Below are 26,883 nucleotides of genomic sequence, written 5' to 3' on the forward strand. Positions count from 1 at the left end.
TTAAGACCTACCCTAACGGTTTTACTGCCAGAATGTCACCACTGTCTCATCGCGGCCATCATGACAATGTGGTTCTTAATGTTTGCAATATACCTTTACTTGTGAGTAACATGAACAGCGAATATGCCTTTCGGTGGGAGGCTTGGTGGTTTTGGCTCATGCTCTGAGGGTGTGGAGTTGTCGAAGCAACCTTGGCAATCTCTGAAGGATATAGTTGAAAAACGTTGTGTTGTATTGGAGGCCACAGGATACATAATCAATAGATATGTGAAACAAAGATTAAGAAGTCCGATCTTCATCGCTCCAAAAAATATTTTCTTTCGGGTTTTCCACGAAAGTACAGCTCAAAATAGGCTTTCGCCGTTACGTTTTGCTTAGTTAATCCAGAAAAAAACATTTTTTTTAAACTAAAGAAAAAGACAAGGACACTTCAGTTTTTAGGTCGAAGATTCATGCAATGGTAATATTTGTAAAGGCTTGACCATGCCTATTTGAGACTCTTTGAGACACAATCTTTCGTATAATTTTCACAGGACAAGAATCGTCATCAATTTAAATAAATATCGGTTTAAGTAAGATAATAAAGGAGGCAGCAGTGCCCCTTGTCCCATTCCTAACAAATTAAGACTTAGATAAAGTGCCTTTTGGCTTTTGGGATTAGGTATCGATGTAACCCAACGAATACAGAGAGGAGTGATTAAGAGTGAATTTCCAGGCATTTGGGGCTGTTTTTTTCGTGAGAATGTGGTAACAATACTCAGTCTCGGGTTACAAAGACTGGCAACGACATTGTCTGCGCAGCTGCCTACATTGGGCACGTCGTCAGCTGTACAGGGTTGTCTATCAGCGATCGACGGCTAGCTATTTGCAAGTGTTTCTATCTTCCGCTGTCGGCCCAGAACTTGGATTATCTCTCTCACAAAAAGCTCTCTCTCCCGGGACCAATATTTGTTGACAAACAACAAAATCACTAAACAACATTTGCATCGCGCAGCCATTGGTCGTGGCTACCTTCATGCTAGACACTCACTGGGGCTCAAACACTAGGAAAAATGTTCCAGTGCTTAGAACATTCCTTGCGCATGCGCAAGACTGTGTGAGACAAAGAAGGCCCCAGTGTCCTCAGCAAGCGGATTATTGTATTTTTCTGATTTGGGCTTACGTAATATTTACTCGGATGTGCAACACTTTTCGTTGTTCAGTGGTGATGATGCGACGCGGCCATCGGGCAGAGAGATAGGAATACACCCAGTCTATTGAATTACATCGGAACAGGCCTTAACCTTACGATGTACATCTCTGGAACTCTGGTCCCTCTCATACAATAGCAGTTCTCGCAGCCACTTCTGCCTCTCCCGTGACACTTCTCAGAGGATTTTACCACACTGGGTGGGATTATTTCGTAGCAGGAACTAAAGTGGTGGAACTAAAGCAACGTATTCCATTTTCTACAGATTATCAAGAACCTCAATCAGCCTTTATCACCCATCACCAGTAAAGATAGCGAGAAGCATGGTGATCGCCTCCCAGTGATGAGTTCCCCAGACAAGTTCGGTCCCTCGGACGTTGGGATCCTTTCCCAGGGCACCGATGATGACACGAGAAGGAGGAGACGGAGGAGAAAGAGGAATAATTCACAAAAGTCTTCAACAACAACGTCTGAAAGTACGGCGACGACTAATCTCTCTAGTCATCCGATTGTGGATGACTGCAAGTAAGTACTTGTTCAAAATATTAGTAATATGGAGGATCATGAAGTTCCCGTCAGCCGAAAACTGAAACATTTGATAAAAGTTACACTATCTTCAGTTTGGAATCTCGTCACTGATGTGTTCTTCCTTTAAAATTGAATGATGTAAAATTAAGTTTTACTTAAGGGAAGGTAATAATTCAGGGTTTTTCGAAAACAGCTCTTGTTCTTTTCTTTGAAATAATTTTGCTCTGCCCGCAGTTATTTTTCACTGATTGATTTTGGGATACAGTTTCAAATTAATGAGTTTCCCCTAATAAATTGAATTTGAACTTTATGTATGGTTAATGTGAGGTACTACTTCTTCCTTCAAGAACGTTTTTAGAGGTTTATTCGAGAAGGCTTTTTTCATTCTAAAATTCCAGTGTATCCGACATTTTGATTGTCGCCATTGCGGCTTGTATGGTTGACGTCATTTGTGTATTCATGACATCACTGAGCAAAGGATCATGGGGAATATGACATGTTTGCAAACTGTTAGATCATCACTGAACGATCATAAATATTTAATCCAAATATGTGCCATACATGTTGTACGAAACACATTATATATTTGTCATACATGTTGTACATTACACATAATATATGGGAATTTTATAAAAAGACATCAAAAAATGTTTTGTATCATTAGTACAAATAGCCAGTTGCTCTTTCTAATGAAATCCTGAAATAGAGTTTCATCAGAAGAAATGTACGTTGATTGAAGGCCATCGAGATGCTAATGACGCATCATCCGATTCAACCAGGTGTGGGGGATGGGGTAGTTTGCAATTGTAGGAACCCCTTCTTGTGCTTGTTTGGACAGGGATTTTCCTTAACGAGATAAACCCTTGGCTTTTGGTTACTTCAACTCCGTTTCTTGTCGCCTACATGACAGATCGGCCACCAACAGGCGTTTTGTAATTAACTCAATGGGCGGGCGATAGATCCTGAAAGAGCGCGCAATTTTTCAACTGTTCATGAAGTACACCTTTGTAGGTAAAGCTCGTGACATCTGCCAAATTCCACATCAGTTATCGATTTATAGCATCATGACTACTAGTCATGGCGCGAAGAACCAGAGGGGGAGGCAAAGGATGTAGAACCGGATTGCAGGGAAACAACCTGACTGTCCCCATCGTGTGTTGGTTCAATTGATTACTCAGTGACCTTAAACATACTGCCAACCCCCATTTCATTCCTAGCTTCAAACAATTCAAAGTCTTACCTTATGATAAAAAAAGTTTTAAAATTTCTTTCCTTTTTTACATATAAAACGTGAGAAAAGTTTTGTTCTGATCTTGATGGTATTGTATGTTGGCGAGTATGGGATTTCGCCTATAAGGGCAAACATCTTGGTGTTTGGAAATACGCAAATCCCCGAGTACCAACAGGAAGGAATCGATCGAGACATTACACACTAGAGAGGCATCCCGCTGCCCCCTCCCCCTTAACGCTTCCCCCCTACACCATTCCCAGAAGCCTTTGCGATATCCATTACAAAATGGAGGATGTCAACTAGAACGTACTGTTTCATGGATTTATGGAAATACTTACATCTTCTATTGGATTATGTATGTTATTTGAAATGATGATACCATGGCGTCTGACAGGTTAGTGAAATGTTTTATCTTGTTTTATAAATTTAAATTTTGCGCGGAGATAACTTTTGCGATTCTTCATATCCCGTGTCACGTCTGTACATGGCGTCCATTTTGAAAAATCTTTTACTGCCGGGAGTCAGGACCTGTTGTCTCGATGACTTCTCAAGTTTAATGAAGTGTCACACTTACATTAGTAGTACCATCCTTTACAATATGTATTGAACTTGTAAATATTAATTTGCTAACTTTGCCTTAACTAAAGGTAACCTATTAATCAATATTTCAGTCCGCCATTTTGTACCAATAACGATTCTGAACTTCAGTGAAGAAACAGATATTTCTCAGGATAACTATTTCTTAACAATTTCATGTGCCTACCTTCAAAGATGTTACCATTGTCAGATATGTCGGACGTTGTAGCTATTTTTCTATTTCACACATAATTACATATTTAATATGTATATTTGTCAAGTTAACTTTGACCAAACGGTTACCAAAATCGCTTTCTTCCAACGTCCAATTTTGTAGTTAGAACTATCAGGGGTTTGAACAAGCTCAATAATGAACCCAAAGTATTAAGACGTCTTGCGTGAACAAGTTCATTATTTGGTAACATCTAATTTATCTAGATTCAGTATGTACTTGCAAACTACGAACACATATCGCAATAACGCCACCACACGTTGTTTAAATAGGTGTTTTTGGTCTTTATAACTGTAAGAAACGAAGAATGTCTGAGAAATCAATACCTAAATTGAAAGTAACCCTTCAAAAGACAACTTCTAACATTTTACTCCAATTTTAGAAAAGTTTTTTCTTTTAAAGATATGCGCTTTAAGATGTGCGAATTGTACAATAGGCCACCAACACCGAGACTTGAGTGTGGGAAAGCAAACAGCAGTGCAAGTGATGATTTGAAAGAATGTCTGTGGTAGCAATGGCGGACTGTCCTAGCTCGCTACAGATTAGCTCCTTTGCACAATAGATACACTGGTAAACACACAGATTAAAACCCGCCAGCGTAGTGGCTGCTACATTACACGTGTGGGCATCACACGCCTGAAGAGGAAAAATGAAGACAGTCTCTCACTAGACACTTTTTGTATTTCAAGAACTTTACTGTCTGAACGTATTCTTAGGTAAACACATGACACAGCACAGTCTTAAGACTCTTCTCTTTAGTTAAATGCGTAGGCTTGACCACGCCCATTTCTTATTTCCCCAGTCAGGCATCCTACTGTGCCTTATAACATTTTTTTTTAAAACAGTTGCTTCAATGCTGAAAATTTGCATCAGATATTCTAAAGTATCTGTCAAGTCATTTACCTTTTTCTAGATTTGACTTCATCTATTGAACACTACATCCACCAGGACATTGACCTGAGAGTCCTTAGTCTGGAGATGCATGCCTTATCCACTGTGATGGAGAATATAGCTATTGTCATATAGTGGTTGAAAAATCTAAATGTAAATATAGTATGATGTTGCTTTAAAGACAGTCAGCAATGAATATTTGTATCTTCTCTTAAATCCAACTTAATATATAAATTGAGTTAGAGCTATTTTATTCATAATCTGCAATGGACCAAAATGGTTTCTTTAATTCCATCTGTTGTGCACATTCTTTGTGCTTCTGTTTGAACTGAAAGTACGTTTTGAGATTACGGTGAAAACGTTTTCATTTCCTAAGATGGCCGTCCGACTTGTATCTGATGGTGGCTATTTGCTGTGTCCAAGCTTTAAGATGCTGTGGCCAGTACTGTGTTTAACCCCACCAGCCCTTGTTGACTCGTCGGCTACCGCAACACCGCGATTAGTTATCGTGATAATAGTTTGAAATTTGCACCTCTTCTGTGGTATTTATTTTAGCGGAACATGCAGTGTTATTTTCCGTGCAAAGTTCAGAGAACAATTTGTGAAGCCTGACTCAATGTGAATTGCCATGCAAGGGAGGAATGCGAATACTGTAACTGTCTATAAAGAGAAGAGCGGCTAAACTGTTCCAAGTTGCTCAAGTTGTAAGAGAAGGTTCATTTCAGAATCAGACTTTACCCCATCGCGATTAGATGTGTGTAATGTTTACTTTTACCTTCCATTGTGTACTCGGTCTGCATCAAAATGTGAGAGCAGTGGGGGCCTAGTGGTTAAAGTGTTCCCTCGTGACACTGAAGACCTGGGTTCGATTCCTAACAGGAGTGAAATACGAGAAGCCCATTGTTGGTGTCTCCTGCTGTGATATATCTGGAATAAAGCTAAAAGTGGAATAGTGAGTGAATGAGTATGGTTTTACGCCGCTTTTAGGAATATTCCAGCAATATCACGGCGGGGGACACCAGAAATGAGCTTCACACATTGTACCCTTGTCGGGATTCGAACCCGGGTCTTCAGAGATACATTGAATCAACCTCACTGATTTGTTTGTTTGTTTGTTGTTTAACGCCGCACTCAGCAATATTCCAGCTATATGACGGCGGTCTGTAAGTAATTGAGTCTGGACCAGACAGTCAAGTCATTGACAACATGAGCATCGATCCGAACAATTGGGATCGATGACATGCATCAACCAAGTCAGCGAGCCTGACCACCCGATCCCGTTGGTCGCCTCTTTCGACAAGCATAGTCGCCTTTTACGGCAAGCATGGGTTGTTGAAGACCTATTCTATCCCGGATCTTCACGGGCCAGAGAGCTTTTGACGAGATCAATCACAACCTCTATGAGCCATTTTGACGCCCCAGAACACGATGCGTCAAGTAATGAAACGAAACATTTTAAACATGATTTAGTTTGATCGGTGCATTTTATATCTGTTTGCTCAATATACTGATGTTATGTGTGTTTATCTGTTTTTGTTTACTCAGTTGTTTGTGTTTGTGCACAGATCCCACCACTTGCCTTTCACGATCAAAGCCTCCTTAAGACAAGAGAGGTACAAGTCAGCACGTATAGAACCATAGTCTCACCCTAGTAGCAATAACATATATTCGTAGTATATTATATGAGATATATATCTTACCATTCTGTCGCCTTTATATATCTTCTTCTGAGTTTGTATCTACAGCTTTCCCTATATTCTGCTCATACATACACTTTGACGTATCGGGGCGATTGAGTAGCCTTGTGGTTCAAGCATTCGCTCATCATGCCGAAAACCCGGGTTCGATTCCCTACATAGGCACAATGTGTGAACCCATTTCTGTCCACCATCGTTAGTATTGTTGGAATAATGCTAAAAGCGACGCATAACTATACTCACTCACTCACTGACATCATGTCATTCATATTTTGTCATCAGTGGACCCTTTTTTTTTAAATTGACCCTTTAAGTTATCTAACCTGGAGTAAAAGCTGATTCTTAATCCCAGCACTACATACGAATATTGATTGGAAAGTCATCCTTTCCCAGTACTTGTCATCTTAGCGGAAGTATCAGCTCAAGTCAGTAGCAAGGCGATGCGTTTTCTTAAATTCAAAACGGCAGAGAATACTATCTCAGTCACTAGTGAGTGAGTGAGCTGGGTTTAACGCCTCCTTTAACATTATTCCAGTTACATCAGGGCGTGTCAGCTTAATGTGGGAGGAAAGCCCTAAGTTATGCAGGTCTCAGACGTTTACCTCTTCGGTGAAACCCACGAGCACGGATCTCAGTCACTACGTCAGTCGTCTCGTATATGGAATATATAGAAGTCCGTTAAAAATGATACGTATTACCGTATTCTTCTAAGTAAATGGATCGTTGTGTATATTCGGTGTCGACTGAGTGTTACAACGTCTTTAAAGTGATACTCCTATTTCTCAAATACCTCCACCACACTGTCCTTCTCATTAAATTCTCACCTCAGTAATATGTGAGGAGGATGTAAAAACCGTCTTGCGTCCCTAGGCAGCTTGGGTTGTATACTTCCCAGGGAGTTGAGAATGATAACCGAAATGCAAACGGATCCACTGATCGGGAAACAAATATAACCGCATTTGAGTAGATACTAGTGCCTGGATACCTGCGGTGTATACATATATATACGAATAAGTATAAGAATAATGATAAGAAGAAGAAGAAGAATTCTTTGGTGGGTGTCAGCACACGCCTTCGTTGCACCATTGGATCTCTCACGTCGCCAGTTTTCCCACACACTTCTTTACTTTTTGTTCCGCACTGCGGAGAAACGGTGATGTAATTAGCTGAGAATGTCTTCTTAATTCCATGCCTAACAATGTCCTACACGCCCTACCCTTGTTGTTATGGCAACTGAGTTCTGTCTCCACCGCCTCCTTGTTTGTTTGGCCCTCTCCTGATCTTAAGGCTTCAATCATTAAATCTTTTAATCCCCTGTTGAGGAATAAGACAGAGGCCAAGTTAGCTTAGGACTTGTGTTGTCTTTAAATACTTCTAAATGAGCCCATTCTCCTATCTATGCCAAAGAGAAACTGCATCCCTTACGGTAGGGACGCGATATGAATGCTCCAAGAGCGAGTATTATAAGGTAACTGTTCATTCTTGACTATTATCTATCATTATAAGTATCATCTTAAGGAACTCATAACCATCAAAACACACAAAACGTCTATTATTTGATACATGTTTATAAGGTGTGGAGACACAACGCCCGTTCATTAAGACACAAACTTATCTACCCATCTCTATGTCTTTCCTACTATCTTATTATGCTATGCCTTTTCTCTGTATAGGAATACATATATTCTCCGGCGCTAACTTTCTCTGCTTGACAATTTTTCTCTCTCTTAGCTCTACTAGTCTGACAGTTCCATAGTGTGTATGTCATCACCACATACCATACCTTATAGTTTCATATGTGTTTATGTTGATTAACCTTCCTGTTATGTGGAAGAACATCGAACAATAATGTACTCACACATTACTCAACATTGATTCCCTGTGCCCTAACATGTTGTTTCTAATATTACCTTAAAATAAAATACTAAATATGTCAATAATATACATACATTAAATATTATTTGTTACTTTAAATAATTATTGTTTCAAATGGAATTATTTTTACAAGTTAATTCTAGTTGTCTGATATTGTATTGTATTGTGTACGTTGAAATATGAAACAATTTGATGATATTTCAAAGATGTAACAATTTCTGTTTGTGTTTTCAGTTTTCAACCGTGGGATGTCTTTAAGACAGTATCTAGACGCAGTGAGACAATATATGAAACCACAACAAATTGGTTTGAAGTCGCTGCCAAAACTCTCAAAGTATTTGCGTACCTGTTCATATTCCTGTGTGTCCTGTCCAGTGCTCTGGCGAGCAAGGGTAGTCTACTGTTGATGACCCATGCTATAGGCAACACTAGCAAGGTAGGTGCAACTGGAAGCCTAGGTTAGCCCTAAAGTCATCACACCTTGACTTATATATCCATTAATTGTATTACATTATGCGAAATACTTTATGTCACGATTGTGAGTGACGATATAACTACATATTAATGTTACATTATGTAAGAGACAGTATATCAATGTTACATTATGTAAGTGACTACATATCAATGTTATTTTATGTAAGTGACTACATATCAATGTTACTTTATGTAAGTGACTACATATCAATGTTACATTATGTAAGAGACAGTATATCAATGTTACATTATGTAAGTGACTATATATCAATGTAAGAGACTATATATCAATGTTACTTCATGTAAGGGACTATATATCAATGTTACATTATATAAGAGACTATATATCAATGTTACTTCATGTAAGAGACTATATATATCAATGTTACATTATGTAAGAGACTATATATCATACTTCATGAATTCTCTATGCCTATGTTTATGTTCCAGGGCTGGGAGAACCGCGACCGATGGGTCTACACGGTGATAGCAGTAGTCAGTGTACCCTACCTAGTAACCTTCTTCGAATGTCTCTTCAAGTCTATGTTCGGCAATCTTCCCAGACCGTCCATTGGAAATATAGCATGGGTGAGTTTATCCGGGGTGGCCCGGTATGAAACATAAAGAAGACGAGATAGATCGCTCTGATTCTTTCACAATTAGCTGCACGGAGAACGGTTTTGTCACTGCGTTAGTCAGCGTGTATAATCACGCAACACTAAGAGCTAATCTGCAATGGTTTGATTAAAAACGGTTAAAGCGATATATGACACAGGAAGAGTACAAAATAATAATACTATATATAATGTTCTTCAACATTTTGAATGCATCTCTTCTTTATGATTTCATAATTCTTGTAAAGGTTAGAATTTCCTGTAATTCGTGAATCTTGGTTAAAGGAATTGACGATAATCATTCTAAATGAAGAGATAAAATATCAACGTCCCCTCCCAAAATTTAATGAGGTTAAAATAAGAGTGGTGATAAATACAAATTCCTTAGTGGTTGTACAACTGAATGTGGTATTATACAAATGGACTGATTTTATACTGTGCCTGATCATATATCCCGTAATACATTGATATTATTCCTTTAGAAATAACAATACTTTAGAATTTCCTAACAAGAACACATGTCATATTTGAAACATGAGTCAATCTCAACCATACTTTCTCGGAAGCTGACAATCGCAAACAATGTTCCGCTTTTTACATTTGTTTCAACATCTTCAGATCTTGTTCATGGAATCTCTCCACTCCTTTGGGCTGAGCCTGCTGCTGTTCCGAGTGTTGCCTTGTCTGGACACAGTCCGATGTCTCCTTCTGATGAACGCCCTCTGCACAATGCCCGCCATCCTCAGACTGTTCGCCACCAAGCGTTCCGAGGACAACCGCCGGAAGGTAACCACCATCATCCTGGACTTCTTGGCCGTGCTCATGCAGCTGTCAGCCTTCGTCATAGTTCTCGCCTCAATGAAGTCTGAATGTGTGAAGGAAACAGAAGTGGAAGATGATGCTCTGGAGCTGAACACACCGACAACCAAATATGAAGCACCAAAAAGTTTGCCCCAGACTGGTGATTCACCCTGGTCCTCGACCTACGCTCTGTCCGACATGTCCTGGGAGATCCCTCTGGCCCTTCTGCTCCTCTCTACCAACTGGTGGGAGAACTTCGTGGACAAGGACGTCCGGATCGGATGTCTAGAGATCCCGGTCAAGGACTACAAGGATACACTCCATCGTGTCCGGGTCAAGTCCTACCTGGTGGCAAGTCTCTGGAAAGTTGGTCTCACCTTTGGTTTCGCTTTCCTCCTTATCCCCAATCTCAGTATGGTCCATATCGCCTTTGGCTCTCTGTTTGAAACGAACGGCGAGGTCATTAAGTCCAACGGCAGCACCGTCACTACCACCATGATGCCGATACAAGCTACAACAGAGCCACCTTTTTCTAATTCTCTGACCGACCAACCAGGTGGACTCTCCAAGGGTGGAAATGAACAAGAACACTTCATGTTACTGGAACACTCCAACTGCTCTTTCCAAAACAAATCCATGGGTTCTCTCAACGAAACCGTCTGCGATAACATATACGTTGACCCCTGGAGTCAATGGTGGACATACATGCCTCTTCTCTTACAAATCGTCTCAACGGGGCTGTGCTACTACTTTGCTCGACTGGCGTGTAAGCTATGCATGCAGAGGTTCTCGTTCGCTATACCACTGAGTCTTGCCACCCCGGTATCAGTGGCTACAATCATTACTGTGTGTTACCTAAAACCCGAGAAGACTGAACTGATCAAAGGCTTCTTGACGTTCGCCTGTACAGGGCATGGTCCGGAGAGAAAATGGTTGATATGGCACCTTGGATTAGGTTTTGGTCTTTGGTGGGCCTCGCAGCTGTGGATCACAAGATACATCTGGACTCCCAAAGCCCCGAGACTGGCATTTACGGAAAGGTAATCAGTCATAATCACATATAAAAATTGCAAAATGTGAAATATCATTCAAACAATTAAAGATTCATCTATTTCTTTACCTGCATGTATTTGTGTCGATATACAATAATGGTAACACTGGCCATCTCTTTGAGCAAGTGACTTTTTTCGAAATGTGCCTCTGTTCACCCAGCAGTGAATGGGTACCCGGTAGGGTGAGATGGCAATGTGGTTGTTAACCTTCTAACGCCTAACAGGCAGCTTGGGTTGTATACTCCACAGGGAGCTGAGAATGATCTTGAGTGCACACTGATTTAGTGACCTAGGTTATTATACAGTGGTGTGGAAATATGAGCAATATATATGGGCTTATACTATAACACTCACAAATATGTTTGATTTTTTAAATCAGGTAATGATATTAAAGATATAAAAAAAATATTCGCTGCTCTAACCCCACATGGTTTTCTGCAGATTGTTCATCCTGCCTATGTACTGTGGCGCCCTCATTGAGCAGTCGCTGCTGCTGAACCGGCGCCGGAACGACAAGGAACGTATCCTGAAGGAGATGGCGTTCAACGACGACGCCTCCATGGACAGCAACTCAACTGACGCCATGCGGAAACAACGTGAACAGATCGTTCCCAAGATATACGTGTGCGCTACAATGTGGCACGAAACTGAGAACGAAATGACACAGCTCCTCAAATCCTTATTCAGGTATACATTACGATCCAAATTACAAATATAAGAATGTTGAGCATGTTGATTTAACATATAAAACGCCAACGGCAAACAATAACCAGTCTCGGTTATCCCACGAAAAAAATCCATTGCGCGCGAAAGGCAAAATAGCCGTGAAAATCATATAAATGGATCACTGACAATCAGTGATGACGCCAGGTGTTCGCGAACCAAGTAAGCATGTCCTCTACCCTACCCAAGAGGTACTGGACCTTCTCAGCTTCAATAACCAAAAAGGTCAATCAGTTTATTGAAACACAAAAAATACGAGTTGGCATGATATTCGCTAAACGGCCAGTATTTGAATTTAACTTGAATCATGGGGATTCGATCACATTTTGTCATCTCCTTGTTGAATTTATCATTCTTGTTTCCACTAATCCCAAAGTGGATGTCAACCCGATTCAAAACTTATAAACTTTGGCACACATAAAACCATCACAGTTATGTTATTTTTAGCGTTGGTTTGACATTACCAATGCCAATAATGGCAGATTATCTGCCGCTTTCAGAATCATCCCTAGCTGCATCACTACTGATGGGGTTGTAAGATGTGACGCTGTGTAGGAGATACCGTTATTTATCCCTGACTTACCCGAGACACGTGAGACGGATCACATGAGTCTCTGCTTTGTATTTCTAAGAATTCCCTTTAACACTCCAGATTATGATGACAGTGTCAGAACGCTGTGTCTCCTCTTCAAATAAACTTATTACTCTTGGTGCCAACACAAACATAACATTGCCCCTTACACTGAAACCCAGAGTTTTGTGTAGACTTCCACAAGCTGGGGAGTTCAAAAAAGGTACCCTGACTCCAATCCGTTTGCAAAGGTCATAATTCCAGAGTGAACTAGTCATTTTATCTTGATGCTTCATTGGCAATTTTGCAGCTACTATAAGCAGCAGCATTCCTGGTATCAAGTCAAACATTTCCCACAGAAACCAACCTGAACAAGAGTACCAGGTTCAAATATTGGAGCCAATAACTATACCACTCAACATACGTTAAGGACTACCGGATTCCTTCGTATTACAAAAGTGAATCTGTTGTTAGATGACAAGATAACTCTTGTAATAAGAAATAATCGAGTTGTCCTTAACTTCTTGTGAGTAGTTTATGTGTTGAATATATTTGTATGTATAAAGATAATTTATTTATTATCTGTACTTTATACACTGTCAGATACATCTCTCCTCCGACATCAGTATGCAAATACTTAACAAGAACACAATGGAGGCACATCAATTGTTTATTCTCGCGCTCCTGTTTAATGTTTTTACACTCTCTGTTTAATACGAGTTCTGTGTACTGCCTTATTTGTTTCTGTTTCTGAATATGAAATGTTTACAGAGGACACTTGGGACACAATGAAATACAGGCGACAGAAACTTTAATCATAAAACTCTGGTGCAAAGTCCTTTGTACTATTCCGACTATAACAAAAGCCTTTGTTCATGAATCACTATTATGATCAAAATCATGAATTCATACAGTTGTGTATGTAATGTCGTCCCCTCTGTACTCGTAAATAATAACTTGCTAATTTATGTAACCAACAACTTCTAAGTAGACCACAGTTTTCACTTCAGATTGCATAAGACTTTACATCGGACGTTTCTTTGTGTTAATGAGTTCTTCAAATGTCATCATTACCATGTATGTTGGTCGTGTTTCAGACTTGATATCGACCAGAGTGCTCGCCGTAATGCTCAGGACTACTTCAACGTTCAAGATCCGGATTATTATGAATTTGAAGGTTTGTACAATTCACAAACCCAGTTCGTGTTTCACTGGTATACTTTCTTATGCGTGAATGAGGGCAGGTTATGTTACGCAATAACCATCAATATTCAAAATATTTGACAGTGACTCTTTTAAACTGAGTCTGGGTCATGCCAACGAGTGGGTGATGGCATGAACAGCATTCATGCCGTCAGGGCACGATGACACACAATCTGCCAGGTAACCTCGTTTCCTACAATTGGATCTGCTCTAGCAATGGGAATCGGGTCATGGTTACCTATTCTGCTCTGGAAATCCCAGATGTTACTATTGTATTACCCAGTTGTTGATTGACAGCTAGATTATGTAGATGTTCCTTAATATGAACCTAGAGTAACGTTTCAGTAAACGACACTTAAACTGCAGGGCAAACGAAAGAAGACACCCATGCTTGAGAGCAGTTAAACAATGAAACAAACAAGAAAGGGTTATTCGTATTTGATACAATATCACAGTTGTGGTTTGGACCTTTAAGTTTGCAGTATTTCGGCGACTGTTTTCAGCCTTGTCACGTTATGATTAAGTTTCTAAAATAATTTGTCAATGCCGATTTTTAAGTGTGTGCTTTCGTATTCCAGGCAGATATTTGTAGTTTACTGAAACAATAATTCCTATTTTTCTACCTTCATTATAGCTAGAATTTGAAATTTCAATTTGACATTCCATATTTCTTATGTCGTGTTCGTGGACGTTGCATATCCATACATCATAACGTTCGAAGCGGATAACGTTACGCCATGTTATTTCACAATATATAAAAAATCATTTTAAATTTGCTTTGTAAGTTGTGCTAATTTTCGAATCGAAACAGTCTATTTCGAGCTGTTGAATTACACCCATGGAGTATGGCTGTGGCAATATTTGGCATTGCCTAATTCTGTGAGGTAACTGACATACTCCCAGACTCTGTAGCATAGATCTCCGCATCCATAGCCTCACATGCCCCGACTTGTTAAGTCAATATGAGCCTAATTGATCACGCACAGTAAGGCATTAACACAACAAGCAAGGGTAAAGTAAGATTGTTTCTAAAGGGGGATGTATTCTTGAGGCATATATAACCTTAATTATGAACTTTGAAGAATACAGTAAATATATGATTTCCCACACCAACCTGTTATTATCACAATGTATTGGAAAGATGGTTAAATACTTTTGCACGTTTGGTAAATATAAAATCCAATGCCAGAGAATAACCAGTCTCGATTATCCACCGAAAGAGATTCCATTGGGCGTAAAATGCAGAATAACGGTGAAAATTATATGAATTGGTCGTGTAAATCCGTGATAACACCTGGTGTCCTGGTTGTGGCCTGATGATGCCTACCAATATCGGGTTAATATAATGACATAATAACAGTGTCTCCGTATGTCACGGAGTTAATGACAGTGCCCAGTATCACAGGGATTGAGAAACAATATTGCAATATCACACAGAAATAACGACAACTCCTCAGTATCACACATGATTATTGACAATATGTCATCATTGATATTTCAGCGCATATCTTCGTTGATGACGCCATGGATTACAACGACAACGATGAGTGGATGCCAAACATGTTCGCCAGACAACTCGTCGACTCCATTGATTGGGCAGCAAGGTAGGTCACGTGGTAGAGTAGCATCAGTATTACATAGAAATAACACGTACATTATATTAGGTTTCACCTGCTGGCAGTGAAACCTCGCTAAACCGGATGTCAGTTGTCCGTATTAATAAGGGGCAGTGATTAAGTAACACCCTATAGCAAACACTTACGTTACTTTTACTTTCGATTTATTATATTACATGTTAACAGAGAGACAATGTTTCTTAACTTTTATTACATTCCGCTATGTTTGGTTACGTAAACGCAATTTTGACCATTGCGGATATGCAATTGATACGCTGAATTAAAGGACTATATATTTAATACACCAAACCAGTTTTGTTATTAAATAGATTTTATACGCGTATGTGCCATCACCTCTCCCATGATCAAAGAAGAACTGTAAAAGTTGTTGAATGAATTTCCTAGGCAGGGGAAATAATACTCTCACTCACAAATACCTAACACAACACTACATTTGTCGATGTAGCCGGGAAGACGGTAGCAAAGTTTATCATGGTCATTTTAGAAACTTTCAAACCCTTTAAAACAAAATGAAATCATTTCTGTCCTGATTTACGGTAAGTTCAACTTAAGCCCTCAAGGCGATCGAGAATCCCAGATTTCATGACACTGAGAGATCACAGAAAAATGTGTTTTTCACAGCAAAGCACATCTGTGCCATCTAGGTGTAGCGATACAGCCTGCGTGTAGATAGTTAAGTCTTGACACACACGCTAGGATCCCAGTAACCTAGAGACAAGGGGAGCCTCAGACTCCGAGCTTCAGTCGACGGCGCATCCATCGTCCTGCCTTCATCGTTCTGTTTACGAACTAGGCGGACCGGTGTATAACGCTACAAAGAGAATGATGTGTAATGTAAATAAATCCCAGGCAAACAAAACTGTAGGCTATTTGTTCGGCAGGCTGCGAGTAACTGATGGCTTTGTCAGTTTCGTTTATTTTAGGGGCAGATGAGTGCTAGCACTAGGGTCTTTGATTGCCGTTATGTCTTGCAAGCAGCTAGTACGCCCTTGAACGCGTTATAAAGCATTGGAAGCCTCAACCTGCCAAGGCAAAATTCTTTTGATACTGAAATTTCTATATTTTCCGAATATCTTTGATAGTCAGAACACCAATTCAATATTTAGAAACGAGATACTAGATTTGAAGAGTTTACATTAATTTGAAAGTGTACATTGAAGTCACGATTTGTTAACTGTCAAATTTCTTCATTTTTCCAACTTGAAACCAGTGTAGGTGTTTTGTATAGAAACTAACTCAAGTTCAGTATTACGTTTGTTTAGTTTAAAGTAGATAACTGTAAACTGTTCTTGAGAGGGATATGCAAACATCATCTGCGTTCGACATTGTAGACGTGTTCATGTAACGTCAGCAGAGGATATAATGAGAGGAGAAATTGAAGTAAAATAATCTCAGATATCTAAAGCTGTTTTCTAGACTTATATAAATGATGACATTTACGTCACCGGGTCACTTTGACATTGATACCAGACACACTGAATGAAATTCACCTACCTTCAACACCAGACACTCAAAGTTTTGCTTAACGAAAATGGGACTGTAATTTGTTAATTAAATCTCAAATATAATATCTAAGTTGAATTTATTTAATTAATTAATTATAGTGGACGTGTTCACACTTTACTGAAAATGATAGTCTGATAAAAGTTGGATCAATACACTTTCTCCGGAGAGTCGTCGTCAGATTTATAGCCAAGGTGACTAATATGACAATGACGAGTTTTATGTTGTGTGAGAAGTGTATACCAAAGTAAGTAGTCAGACTCTAGTCAATAGAGCATCTCTTTTTTGGTGTTTCTCCTTGACAAATATTTGGCAATGACCATGTGGCGGTCTGAAAAGGATTTATCAAAGCAAACAAACACAACCCTGGTGATGCGACAAGGGTTTTATCTTGAATATTTTGACTTCAATGCTTCACACGACCTCTCGTACTTCGGATTCTAGGCCATTGTGGGCTGGCCTCTGGATTTGTTAGAATAAATAGGATGGTAATACTTTTCTGCTTTAAGGCAATTGAAACATCCAAAGAGAGACAAACTATGAATAAGACATCCTTATTTAGCTTGATAACGGTAAAAAGCAACAAAGACAATGTTTTATAGCTTTGAAATAATAATAATAATAACGCCTGACTATGATCTTTGCTGCATATTTATTTGATCTGCACTAACTACTACTACTGCTACTACTACTACTACTCCTACTACTAATACTACTACTACTACTACTACTAATAATAATAATAATAATAATAAAAATAATAATAATAATAATAAAAATAATTTATTGTCAATAAAACAGGACTTAAGCTGCAGCCTCTAGGACGATCTGATCAAACAATGCCCTACTATAATATCATGCGATCACAATTCTGCCAGATGTTTCCGGTAAACACGTTGAATTAATTAAACTATATTTTAGTTCACATAAAGCACTAACTAAAATGCTCTCGACATGGAATGCCAATGACTTGTGGGTAACGCCCTCGTGTTTGATGATGTAGAATAGGAAAAAGATAAAATTAATTCAGCACCGATGTCGACTCGGTCAGATGTACAGTTATGTGATACGCACTAGGTAGATTAACCCGTGTTTGTACAGGAGAAATCTGTCGATGTTTCAACTATCTTAACCGTTCTTTTGACCCCTGATCGTTTCGCTGCCATTTTTTGCAAGTGGACATTTTAACCCCAGTTTTGTGTGAGACGAGTAAACACGCTTCAACAGTAGCCAGGGACAAGAATGTCCCCGATCGAACATGGAGGCAAGGAGCGCCATCTGGTTTGTTATGACTAAATATTTGATAGGGAAAGAAAACATTTGATTGCAAATTTTCACGCCTTGGATCGAAAGATTTTTTTCAAAATACCTCTTGGCCGAGCCAGGTGCTGGAGAATTCTTTCATGTGACGTCACACCCCTGTGCTTCGCGACGGGCCATTGTTTGAGGTTAGAGTGAAACCTCCGATCATATTTGTCGTCTTGTGAATCATTCGGGATGAATCTTTGTCCGATGGTTAATTGTCCTGGAAGAATGTTTCAGACGGCCAGGAATGAGGTTTTTAACCCCCCGACCTTTGTATGAAAGGAGTTTGATTTTTGAAGTATTCAATTAGTGTGTTGTCAAAGTCGGTATTACGTTATGCCAATACTGACAGACACGTTTAGCATAATGCAAACATGCTGACACCGAGAGTGACTGCTACGTCGTAATGATGGACACAATCTGTATCTGGCTATATTGTGGTTATGAAAAAGGAAACAGGAGAAAGGGACATCGAAATGCGTACTTTGCTGGATTAAAGGAAGACGGCAGACCCTCAATATAGAATCATGATAAAACGTAACGCGTTTAGTAGGGCGGTTGCCTAGCGTTGGTTCATCACGCCGAAGACCCGGGTTTGATTCCCCACATGGGTACAATGTATGAAGCCCGTTTTTGTTGTCCCCCGCCGTGATATTGTTGGAATATTGCTAAAAGCGGCGTAAAACCATACTCACTCACTTGTTCAGGCGTTCGGTAGCTATTTTAAGACAAACAGCCTGATATTGGGTCCTGTAATATGGCAGTGATGTGACGCAAGACATGGCCACACGAATAGGCCCAGCATTAACATCGTAGGTGACATAGATAGGGATAAATAAACACATGAACACAAATATACAGAAACAGAGAAAAACTTGTGATGCCCAATTCTCTGATTCGAATAAAATATGGGAACAGCTATATTGTGTCAAAAGTGAAATGGGAGAGGTCAAATGGTCATATTACCCCCTGTAAGCAGTATTTACGGTAATAGAAATAGGTTATAGGGCCTATTACACCCTGCGCAGTATTTACGGTAATAGAAATAGGTAATAGGACCTATTACACCCTGAGCAGTATTTACGGTTATAGAAATAGGTAATAGGGCCTATTACCCCCTGAGCAGTATTTACGGTAATAGAAATAGGTTATAGGACCTATTACCCCCTGAGCAGTATTTACGGTAATAGAAATAGGTAATAGGACATATTACCCCCTGAGCAGTATTTGCGGTAATAGAAATAAGTAATAGGACCTATTACCCCCTGAGCAGTATTTACGGTAATAGAAATAGGTAATAGGGCCTATTACCCCCTGAGCAGTATTTGCGGTAATAAAAATAGGTAATAGGACCTATTACCCCCTGAGCAGTATTTACGGTAATAGAAATAGGTAATAGGACCTATTACCCCCTGAGCAGTATTTACGGTAATAGAAATAGGTAATAGTGCCTAATACCCCCTGAGCAGTATTTACGGTAATAGAAATAGGTAATAGGACCTATTACCCCCTGAGCAGTATTTACGGTAATAGAAATAGGTAATAGTGCCTAATACCCCCTGAGCAGTATTTACGGTAATAGAAATAGAATATAGGACCTTTTACCCCCTGAGCAGTATTTACGGTAATAGAAATAGGTAATAGGACCTTTATGTGCTTTTATCGTACGTAAGAAACCACTGCTATAAGCAGAGTCGATTGAAAAGAGTTCCCATAGACTAAAGCAAAGACGGTGTACCACTGAGTCTCACAGCATGAAAGTGGTGCTTATTCCGTTAAATGTATATATTCGATTTTCAATACATGAAGATTATTACATTAGATATTATACTAAACATACCTATGCTTGGTTTCAGTCAAATTCACGAATCTGAGATCAAGTTGATGCCCCCTGTGAAGATCCCAACCCCCTACGGCGGCCGTCTCGTGTGGACCCTCCCAGGAGGGAACCTGTTGATTGCCCACTTCAAGGACCGACTGAAGATCAGGCACAAGAAGAGATGGTCACAGGTGCGCAGCAAATAACGCTGAACTGCGAGACTATTTAGTCTGAAATGAACTGTTACTTATTAGTATACAGGCACCGATAACACGATTGTAACGAAGTGAGGATGAGAAACTTGCATGATAACGGTGTCAGAGCCAACACCGAAACGTCGCTCCTAACTGCAATAAAGAAGTTGTTCAACCATATATCTTATCCTTACTTAGTATTCCAACTTCTAAATGTCTCTCAAAGAAAAGAATGTATCCAACAAAAACACATATAAAAATTGCCAATTGTCTAAATTCAAAGAACATTAACTTGTATAAGAAACGGTCACTTTAAACTTTATATGTTTTAATAACACTTTGCTTCCCACAAGTTGTGAAACCTACCCGTGTGTCTTGTTCTAATGTATGTGTCCATCCTTGCAGGTCATGTACATGTACTATCTCCTTGGTTACCGTCTCCTGGGACAACAAGACGATCTCCACGGAAGCAGCTCAACTCTGGAACGAGAAGAGAAATGGAGAAACTCGGCCAGCCATTTTGTCAAAGGAAACCTGTTCAAGTACATCCCCGAGAAAGTCCTAGTACAGGTAAGAGGGCGTGGTCATATTCGGGCACTATCACTTATCACATGACACATGACAAAAACTAAAACCCCGTTATTACGGACTCTGTTCAATCGGAACACTGGCTTTCCCGGTGATCACTTCTAGCAAGGTCTACATACATTGAAAAGAATCACTAATTAAAATGATTGAACATTATACGATTTCACGATTTCAACAGGATGTCACTGCATGACAAATTGATATATTGTATATTCCAAAAACATGTTCAAAATCTTACAAATTATTACAAAACGTCCTAAAATGAATGAGACCCGTGAAACCCATGCTTGTCTTAAGAGGCGACTAACTGGATCGAAGTGGTCAGGCTCGCTGATTTGGTTGATGCATGTCATCGCATCCCAATTGCGGGGATCGATGCTCATGATATCAATCACCGGATTGTCTGGTCCAGACTCGATTATGTACAGATCGCCGTCGTATAGCTGGAATATTGCTGAATGCGGTGGTAAACAACAAACAAACAAACTTAAAATGGATGAGGGTGACCATTGTAAGCTAACACGTTTGTTTTTTTCTGATGGCAGGCTGAGAATACATTCATACTGGCCCTTGACGGAGATGTGGACTTCAAACCCGGTGCTGTACAGCTGCTTGTGGACAGGATGAGGAAGAGCAAGAAAGTTGGAGCTGCCTGCGGACGAATCCACCCCATCGGATCAGGTATGTGCTACCCACCCTATTATCACTCATCCCTTACCTGTGATGCTCGAAACAAGCTCAACCTTTCTCTAAAACTTACACGAAACGTTTGGATTACACACGCCATAGGCTGAAGCTCTTCCTTGAATGATTTAATAAAGTAGCTCTTCCTTGAGGGATTTAATAAGGTATACAGATGCTGTTATTTTCTTGTGGCAGTGTGAATAACATGATATGTTTCTTCGCAGGCCCTATGGTTTGGTACCAGATTTTCGAGTACGCTGTTGGTCATTGGCTTCAAAAGGCTGCTGAGCATATGTTGGGGTGCGTTCTGTGTTCACCTGGGTGCTTCAGTTTGTTCCGTGGATCTGCTCTGATGGACGACAACGTAATGAGGACCTATGCTACCCGCTCCAGTGAGGCCAGACACTACCTGCAGTACGATCAGGGTATGTACATATGTCACACGTACACCTCGAAATTATCCCAATGATCTCCTTTGTGTAAAAGTAAAGTAATCATTGACCACATGATCTGTGTAGAAACACCTCTGGGCCATCCATCTTTAGAGCATCAATTCGCAAGTTTGGTCCTTACTGTGCCAGAATCCTTTGCTAGTCGGTTCGAATCTCAGATTGGCCTTGATTATTACTCTTGGTTTGTCATGGATTTCCCCAAAGTGTTAAACTTCAAAGACTTTTTGACTTTGTGATGTAACTTAATATACTGTTCAAACGGCGTTAAACTCAACTCACTCACTGAGTCTAGAAATGTCATTCCATCACTGTTTCTGCCACATAAACTTAGGTTTTAATTTACTTATGTTCTCCTATGTGCAGGTGAGGACCGATGGCTGTGTACACTGATGCTTCAACAAGGATACAGGGTGGAATACTGTGCCGCCTCGGACGCCATGACACACGCTCCGGAACGATTCAAGGAGTTCTTCAACCAGCGCCGTCGATGGATTCCTTCCACTCTCGCCAACATCATGGACCTGCTACAGAGTTACCGAACAACCATCAACATCAACGACAACATCTCCTACCTCTACATGGGATACCAAGGTCTACTGATGCTCTCCACCATCCTGGGACCTGCAACTGTATTGCTTATGATGGCTGGTGCCTTCAACGCCGTCATGCGGACTAGTCTCTGGCAGTCGTACATCCTGGCCGTGGCTCCCTCTGTGCTGTATCTCATCATCTGCTTCATAGCTAAAGGCAGTATGCAGCTTAACATAGCTGCCATCATGAGTGCAGTGTACTCCTTGCTCATGATGGCTGTGGTGGTCGGAACACTGGTTCAGATTGCAGAAGATACCATTATCAGTCCCAACGCCGTCTTCTTGCTGATGCTGCTGGCCATCTTCATCATATCGGCGTGCTTCCATCCGCAGGAGTTTATTTGTCTAATACCAGGGGCTCTGTACTTCCTGTGCATCCCCTCCGGCTACGTCTTGCTGATGATCTATGCTATGTGCAACCTCCACATCGTTTCTTGGGGAACAAGAGAAGTGGCAACTCGAGTACCGGGGCCAAAACCGGCGGAGATAGCGAACGCCAAAAACAATCAAGCCAGTTGGATGTCCTTTTTTACCAGACATGAAGACGATAATTCGTGCTGCAGTGGTTTCGTTCGATTCTTTAGGCGGGTGTGTGGCGGCAGACACCAGGACCTGAACACTGAAATTTTGAGGCAAGTGATTGAAAAATTGGATAAGGTCGAAGCAGGTATGCGTAATGTCGGAACAGGGTTCCAGCATCAACGGCGGCGCTCGTCATCACGATCAAGAAGATCAAAGAGATCGAACAACATCAACGACATTGAAGAGGAAGCCGAACACGGTGACGCCTCTGCTACCACGACGTCTTCATCAGACGAAGAACAATACTTCGAAGAGGAAAGGGACGAATTAATCAACCCAAGATGGTTGGAAGACATGGGTTTGAGAAACGGGGAGGTTCAGTACCTTCCCATGAGAGAGATTGAGTTCTGGCAGAGATGTATTGCCAAGTACCTTCACCCGATACAAACGGATCGTGCACATGAGGTAAAGGTTAGCCAAGACCTCAAGTCCATGAGAAACAATGTCGCCTTTGCCTTCTTCATGATGAACGCTTTCTGGATGATCATCATCTTCATGTTGCAAAGTGTCAAGGACAAAGTCAGTATCCCCATCCCTCGACCTGGCACCACGCCCCTCCCTATCGAACCTCTCGGTCTTGTGTTCCTCATCGTCTTCGCTTTCATCCTACTTCTGCAGTTCGCTGCTATGTTGCGACATCGTTACGGAACGCTTCTCCACATCCTGGCATCTACAGATCTCCGTTGCTGCAGAAAGCGCTACGATCCCAAGAAGCATATCCGGGAAGCAGTGGAATACGCTCGCATGCTGCAGAGGCTGCGCGGTATTGATGAAGATCTAACCGACCAAGACTACGACTACAACAACCTCTACTCGAGCAGTGGAGAATTCGGACCAACATCAGCTCCTCCAAGGCCTTTTGAGGATAGCGACGTCCCCAACGCCTCCGCCCCGGAGAATCCTTTCCCGGGGATGTTCGACAACCCCGCGTTCCAGCAGGAATCAACCCCTAATATTGATGAGGGCGTGCCTGGCGAGACCACCACGGAGAAGAGAAGGAACCGCGCCAGAAGAAGCAGATCCACAATGGTAGATAAGAACAATACCCTGAGACGGGCGTTCGTGAGGCGGTACACCAAACTCCTTCGTCAGCACTCCGCAGATGTTAACACTGATTCCAACATGATGAACGGGGCTGGGGGCTCACTACGAGTCACATCCACAAGCAACGCCAGTCCTAAGAGAGAGACCGCTGAGGATCTGGTAGCCAGATTCAACAAGCTAAATAGGTGATAACCCCTAACTGTGCTAATCTCCAAGGTGATTACTGCGACAAACAAATGCATCATAAACCACGAACTGGGTAAAAATGTAACAATGTTCTCAAAAAAGTGAAATGGACGCCAAATGGTGAATCAAATGTGTTTAAGTCGTGGTTGTCATGGTGACACGAGATGATGAAGAGTCTCAGACAACAGGCAGGACTGATAACTCTAGAGATACTGTGCTCAATGTTGTCAAGTGCGTGGAAACAAGGTGATAAGTCTTCCAAGTATATATATATATGTATATGATGACCTGCGTGGCGCTCTCAGACCCATGCTTGTATAGGAGTCCACATTTGATGTGGAACTGACCACGGGTCTTCCGAACCGAAGACGATAATCGGACCGCGCGTGCAAAATATATCGGACAATTGATATTGCACGCGGAACGTGGTACATCTGATGAGTGACTATATGACTATTCAAGTCTTTCACAAACGGAGACGATTATTTATTGTAAAATATATTAAATCCATTTCCTCTGCGTATCTTATAATAACTATGCCTATACAACTATTGTTCTTCCATTTGCCCATTGTTGATTATTATTAATGGTTAAATAGGTTATGTCTAAGATACTAATGTGTACATTTTCCTGCTGTCCACGATGCCTTGCATTAACCATGACTTTGTTGTCTCCATGTGGCCCTGTACTATGCATATATTATGATATTACCTTTCTTGGGTTGTAAATGATGTTAGCGTACATGACTATTACGACGCGAGTAGAACCTTTTATAACTTGTAAATTCTAGTCTGTTTTCAAGCTTTTATACAAAAGTGCTTTTGTAAAGCGAATGGCTGATGTGAATTTATGACCCTCGGAATCTACCCCCGGGATCCAGCCCTACTGGGGCCCGGGGGAGGGGACGGAAGAGTCTGGATCGATGTTATGATGTAGCCTTACTTGCCATTCGCATTCTTTTTTCACGTAATGTTTTTAATTTTTTGTAAATTATGATCAAATCCGCTTTTGTGACTTCGTTTGTTTGAGTCGCTGTACTAAATGTTAGCGTGTGAAACTGCTACGATGGAAATGTTATACGGTGATCTGCTCGAATTGTTTGAAATAAAATGTTATATTTATGCACTGAATTATGTTTCTTGTTTACTATCACGAGTCGCATGTAGCGATAGGTTATCGTGATTGGTTGTCGTGAGTGAGTGAGTGAGTGAGTAGGGATCGAAACATCGAAACAACTTCAGTTATATCACAGTATGTCAGCTTAATATGGGAGACATGGGTACAATGTGTGAAGCCCATTTCTGGTGTCCCCCGCCGTGATATTGATGGAATATTGCTAAAAGCGGCGTAAAACCATACTCACTCACTCGAGAAAAAGCGCTGACAGGTTCTGTCGGAAATAGAAAAACATTCTGATTACTGAAAGAAACACCATGATGAGGAGCATACAGCTTTTTTACTTATTTGGCCGGTGGCCTTAGCCAAACAATCATATATGAAAAAACATTTACTTGTAAATAGTAATAAATTTGTATAACTGAAAGAATCACCATGATTAGTAGTATACAGCTTTTTGCTGAGACCACCGGTCAAATAAGTATCTATGAAAAAACGTTTACACGTAAAAACCCAAATACAACCAAACAGATCATAATTTGTTGTAAGGGTGATTGTGTAACCTCCCTATTGCATAACTACCTACACGTGTGAACATACATGTGGCGACAAGGTAGCCTCAACATACGTTGAACCGTGGAAACAACACATGATTTGTTCGTTTTTGCAAAACATAACGTTTGCGTTTGGATTACTCTCTCGTTTATTCAATAATATTTCAAATAAATGTCAAAGATGGTGTCTTGTTTCTCTCATCTTACATATTCTTATAGCTTGTTTCAGTGTTGTTCCTTTGGAGTTGAACTATATTTCAGACACTAAATATGATAGGAATAACTTTGTTAGTAAATGTCCATGATTGGAAAACAAAATCATTTCATGCTCTGAAAATTGATTTATTTCTGTAAACACGACCACTTATATGGTACGGACAGAGTATTATCTCAGGACGATTGGGATTCGTATCAATGACCGTCGGATCATGGTCGATACACACCTGTACATAGCCTCCATCGTTATTGTGCCTTTCACGCCCCATGGAATCTGTTTGGGCGGATAAGAGAGACTGGTTATTCTCTGGTGTTGACATGAAAAATAACACAGACCCGTGAAGCTGCCTCTATTTCATATTAAGATCTATACATAAAGATTCAGAGTGACAAAATCTGTCCACAAGACATAATGACAAGAAGGATGACTTTAACTCTCCAATAGTCAGCTTTCCCTGTATGTCGAGGAATATTCTACATTTTACAACCTTTGAGGTACATGATCTTTCTACTGGTGGGGCAGGATACGCTCATCTGTTCGCGAACACCTGGTATCATCACTATTTGATAGTGATTCATAAACACATGCTCATGATATAGTCGGAATCGTACCATGGACTCGGCTTTTAGCAGAAAGTTCGTGTGACTATGGAAAGGGTGTTGACGCTTTTATGTGATGGTTTGGCGTATTCTTGTTTGTTTTGTTTGTTTGTTGCTTAACGCCGCACTCAGCAATATTCAAGCTATATGACGGCG

At 40.6% G+C, this 26,883-nt stretch overlaps 1 protein-coding gene across 4 annotated transcripts in view; it reads left to right on the forward strand.

Moving 5' to 3' along the window:
* LOC124147076 (chitin synthase chs-2-like) overlaps positions 1 to 25,361 on the forward strand; it is a 67,824-nt gene extending 42,463 nt beyond the window's left edge. For 3 of the 4 annotated variants that reach the window (XM_046517684.2, XM_048402917.1, XM_046517683.2), the window contains exons 6-18: positions 1,455 to 1,714; positions 6,213 to 6,260; positions 8,454 to 8,655; positions 9,144 to 9,281; positions 9,926 to 11,148; positions 11,602 to 11,847; positions 13,552 to 13,631; positions 15,159 to 15,261; positions 19,959 to 20,112; positions 20,521 to 20,685; positions 21,249 to 21,384; positions 21,612 to 21,812; positions 22,203 to 25,361. In XM_046517684.2, coding sequence (XP_046373640.2) covers positions 1,455 to 1,714; positions 6,213 to 6,260; positions 8,454 to 8,655; positions 9,144 to 9,281; positions 9,926 to 11,148; positions 11,602 to 11,847; positions 13,552 to 13,631; positions 15,159 to 15,261; positions 19,959 to 20,112; positions 20,521 to 20,685; positions 21,249 to 21,384; positions 21,612 to 21,812; positions 22,203 to 24,244 — 4,998 coding nt within the window. In that variant the 3' untranslated portion in view covers positions 24,245 to 25,361. The remainder of the gene's footprint in view (positions 1 to 1,454; positions 1,715 to 6,212; positions 6,261 to 8,453; positions 8,656 to 9,143; positions 9,282 to 9,925; positions 11,149 to 11,601; positions 11,848 to 13,551; positions 13,632 to 15,158; positions 15,262 to 19,958; positions 20,113 to 20,520; positions 20,686 to 21,248; positions 21,385 to 21,611; positions 21,813 to 22,202) is intronic. The other variant, XM_048402913.1, reaches the window with a different exon arrangement.
* Positions 25,362 to 26,883: the final 1,522 nt, after the last annotated feature.

The sequence above is a fragment of the Haliotis rufescens genome, unplaced genomic scaffold (genome assembly GCF_023055435.1).
Source record: "Haliotis rufescens isolate VD_foot unplaced genomic scaffold, xgHalRufe1.0.p SCAF_1, whole genome shotgun sequence".
NCBI lineage: Eukaryota > Metazoa > Mollusca > Gastropoda > Lepetellida > Haliotidae > Haliotis > Haliotis rufescens.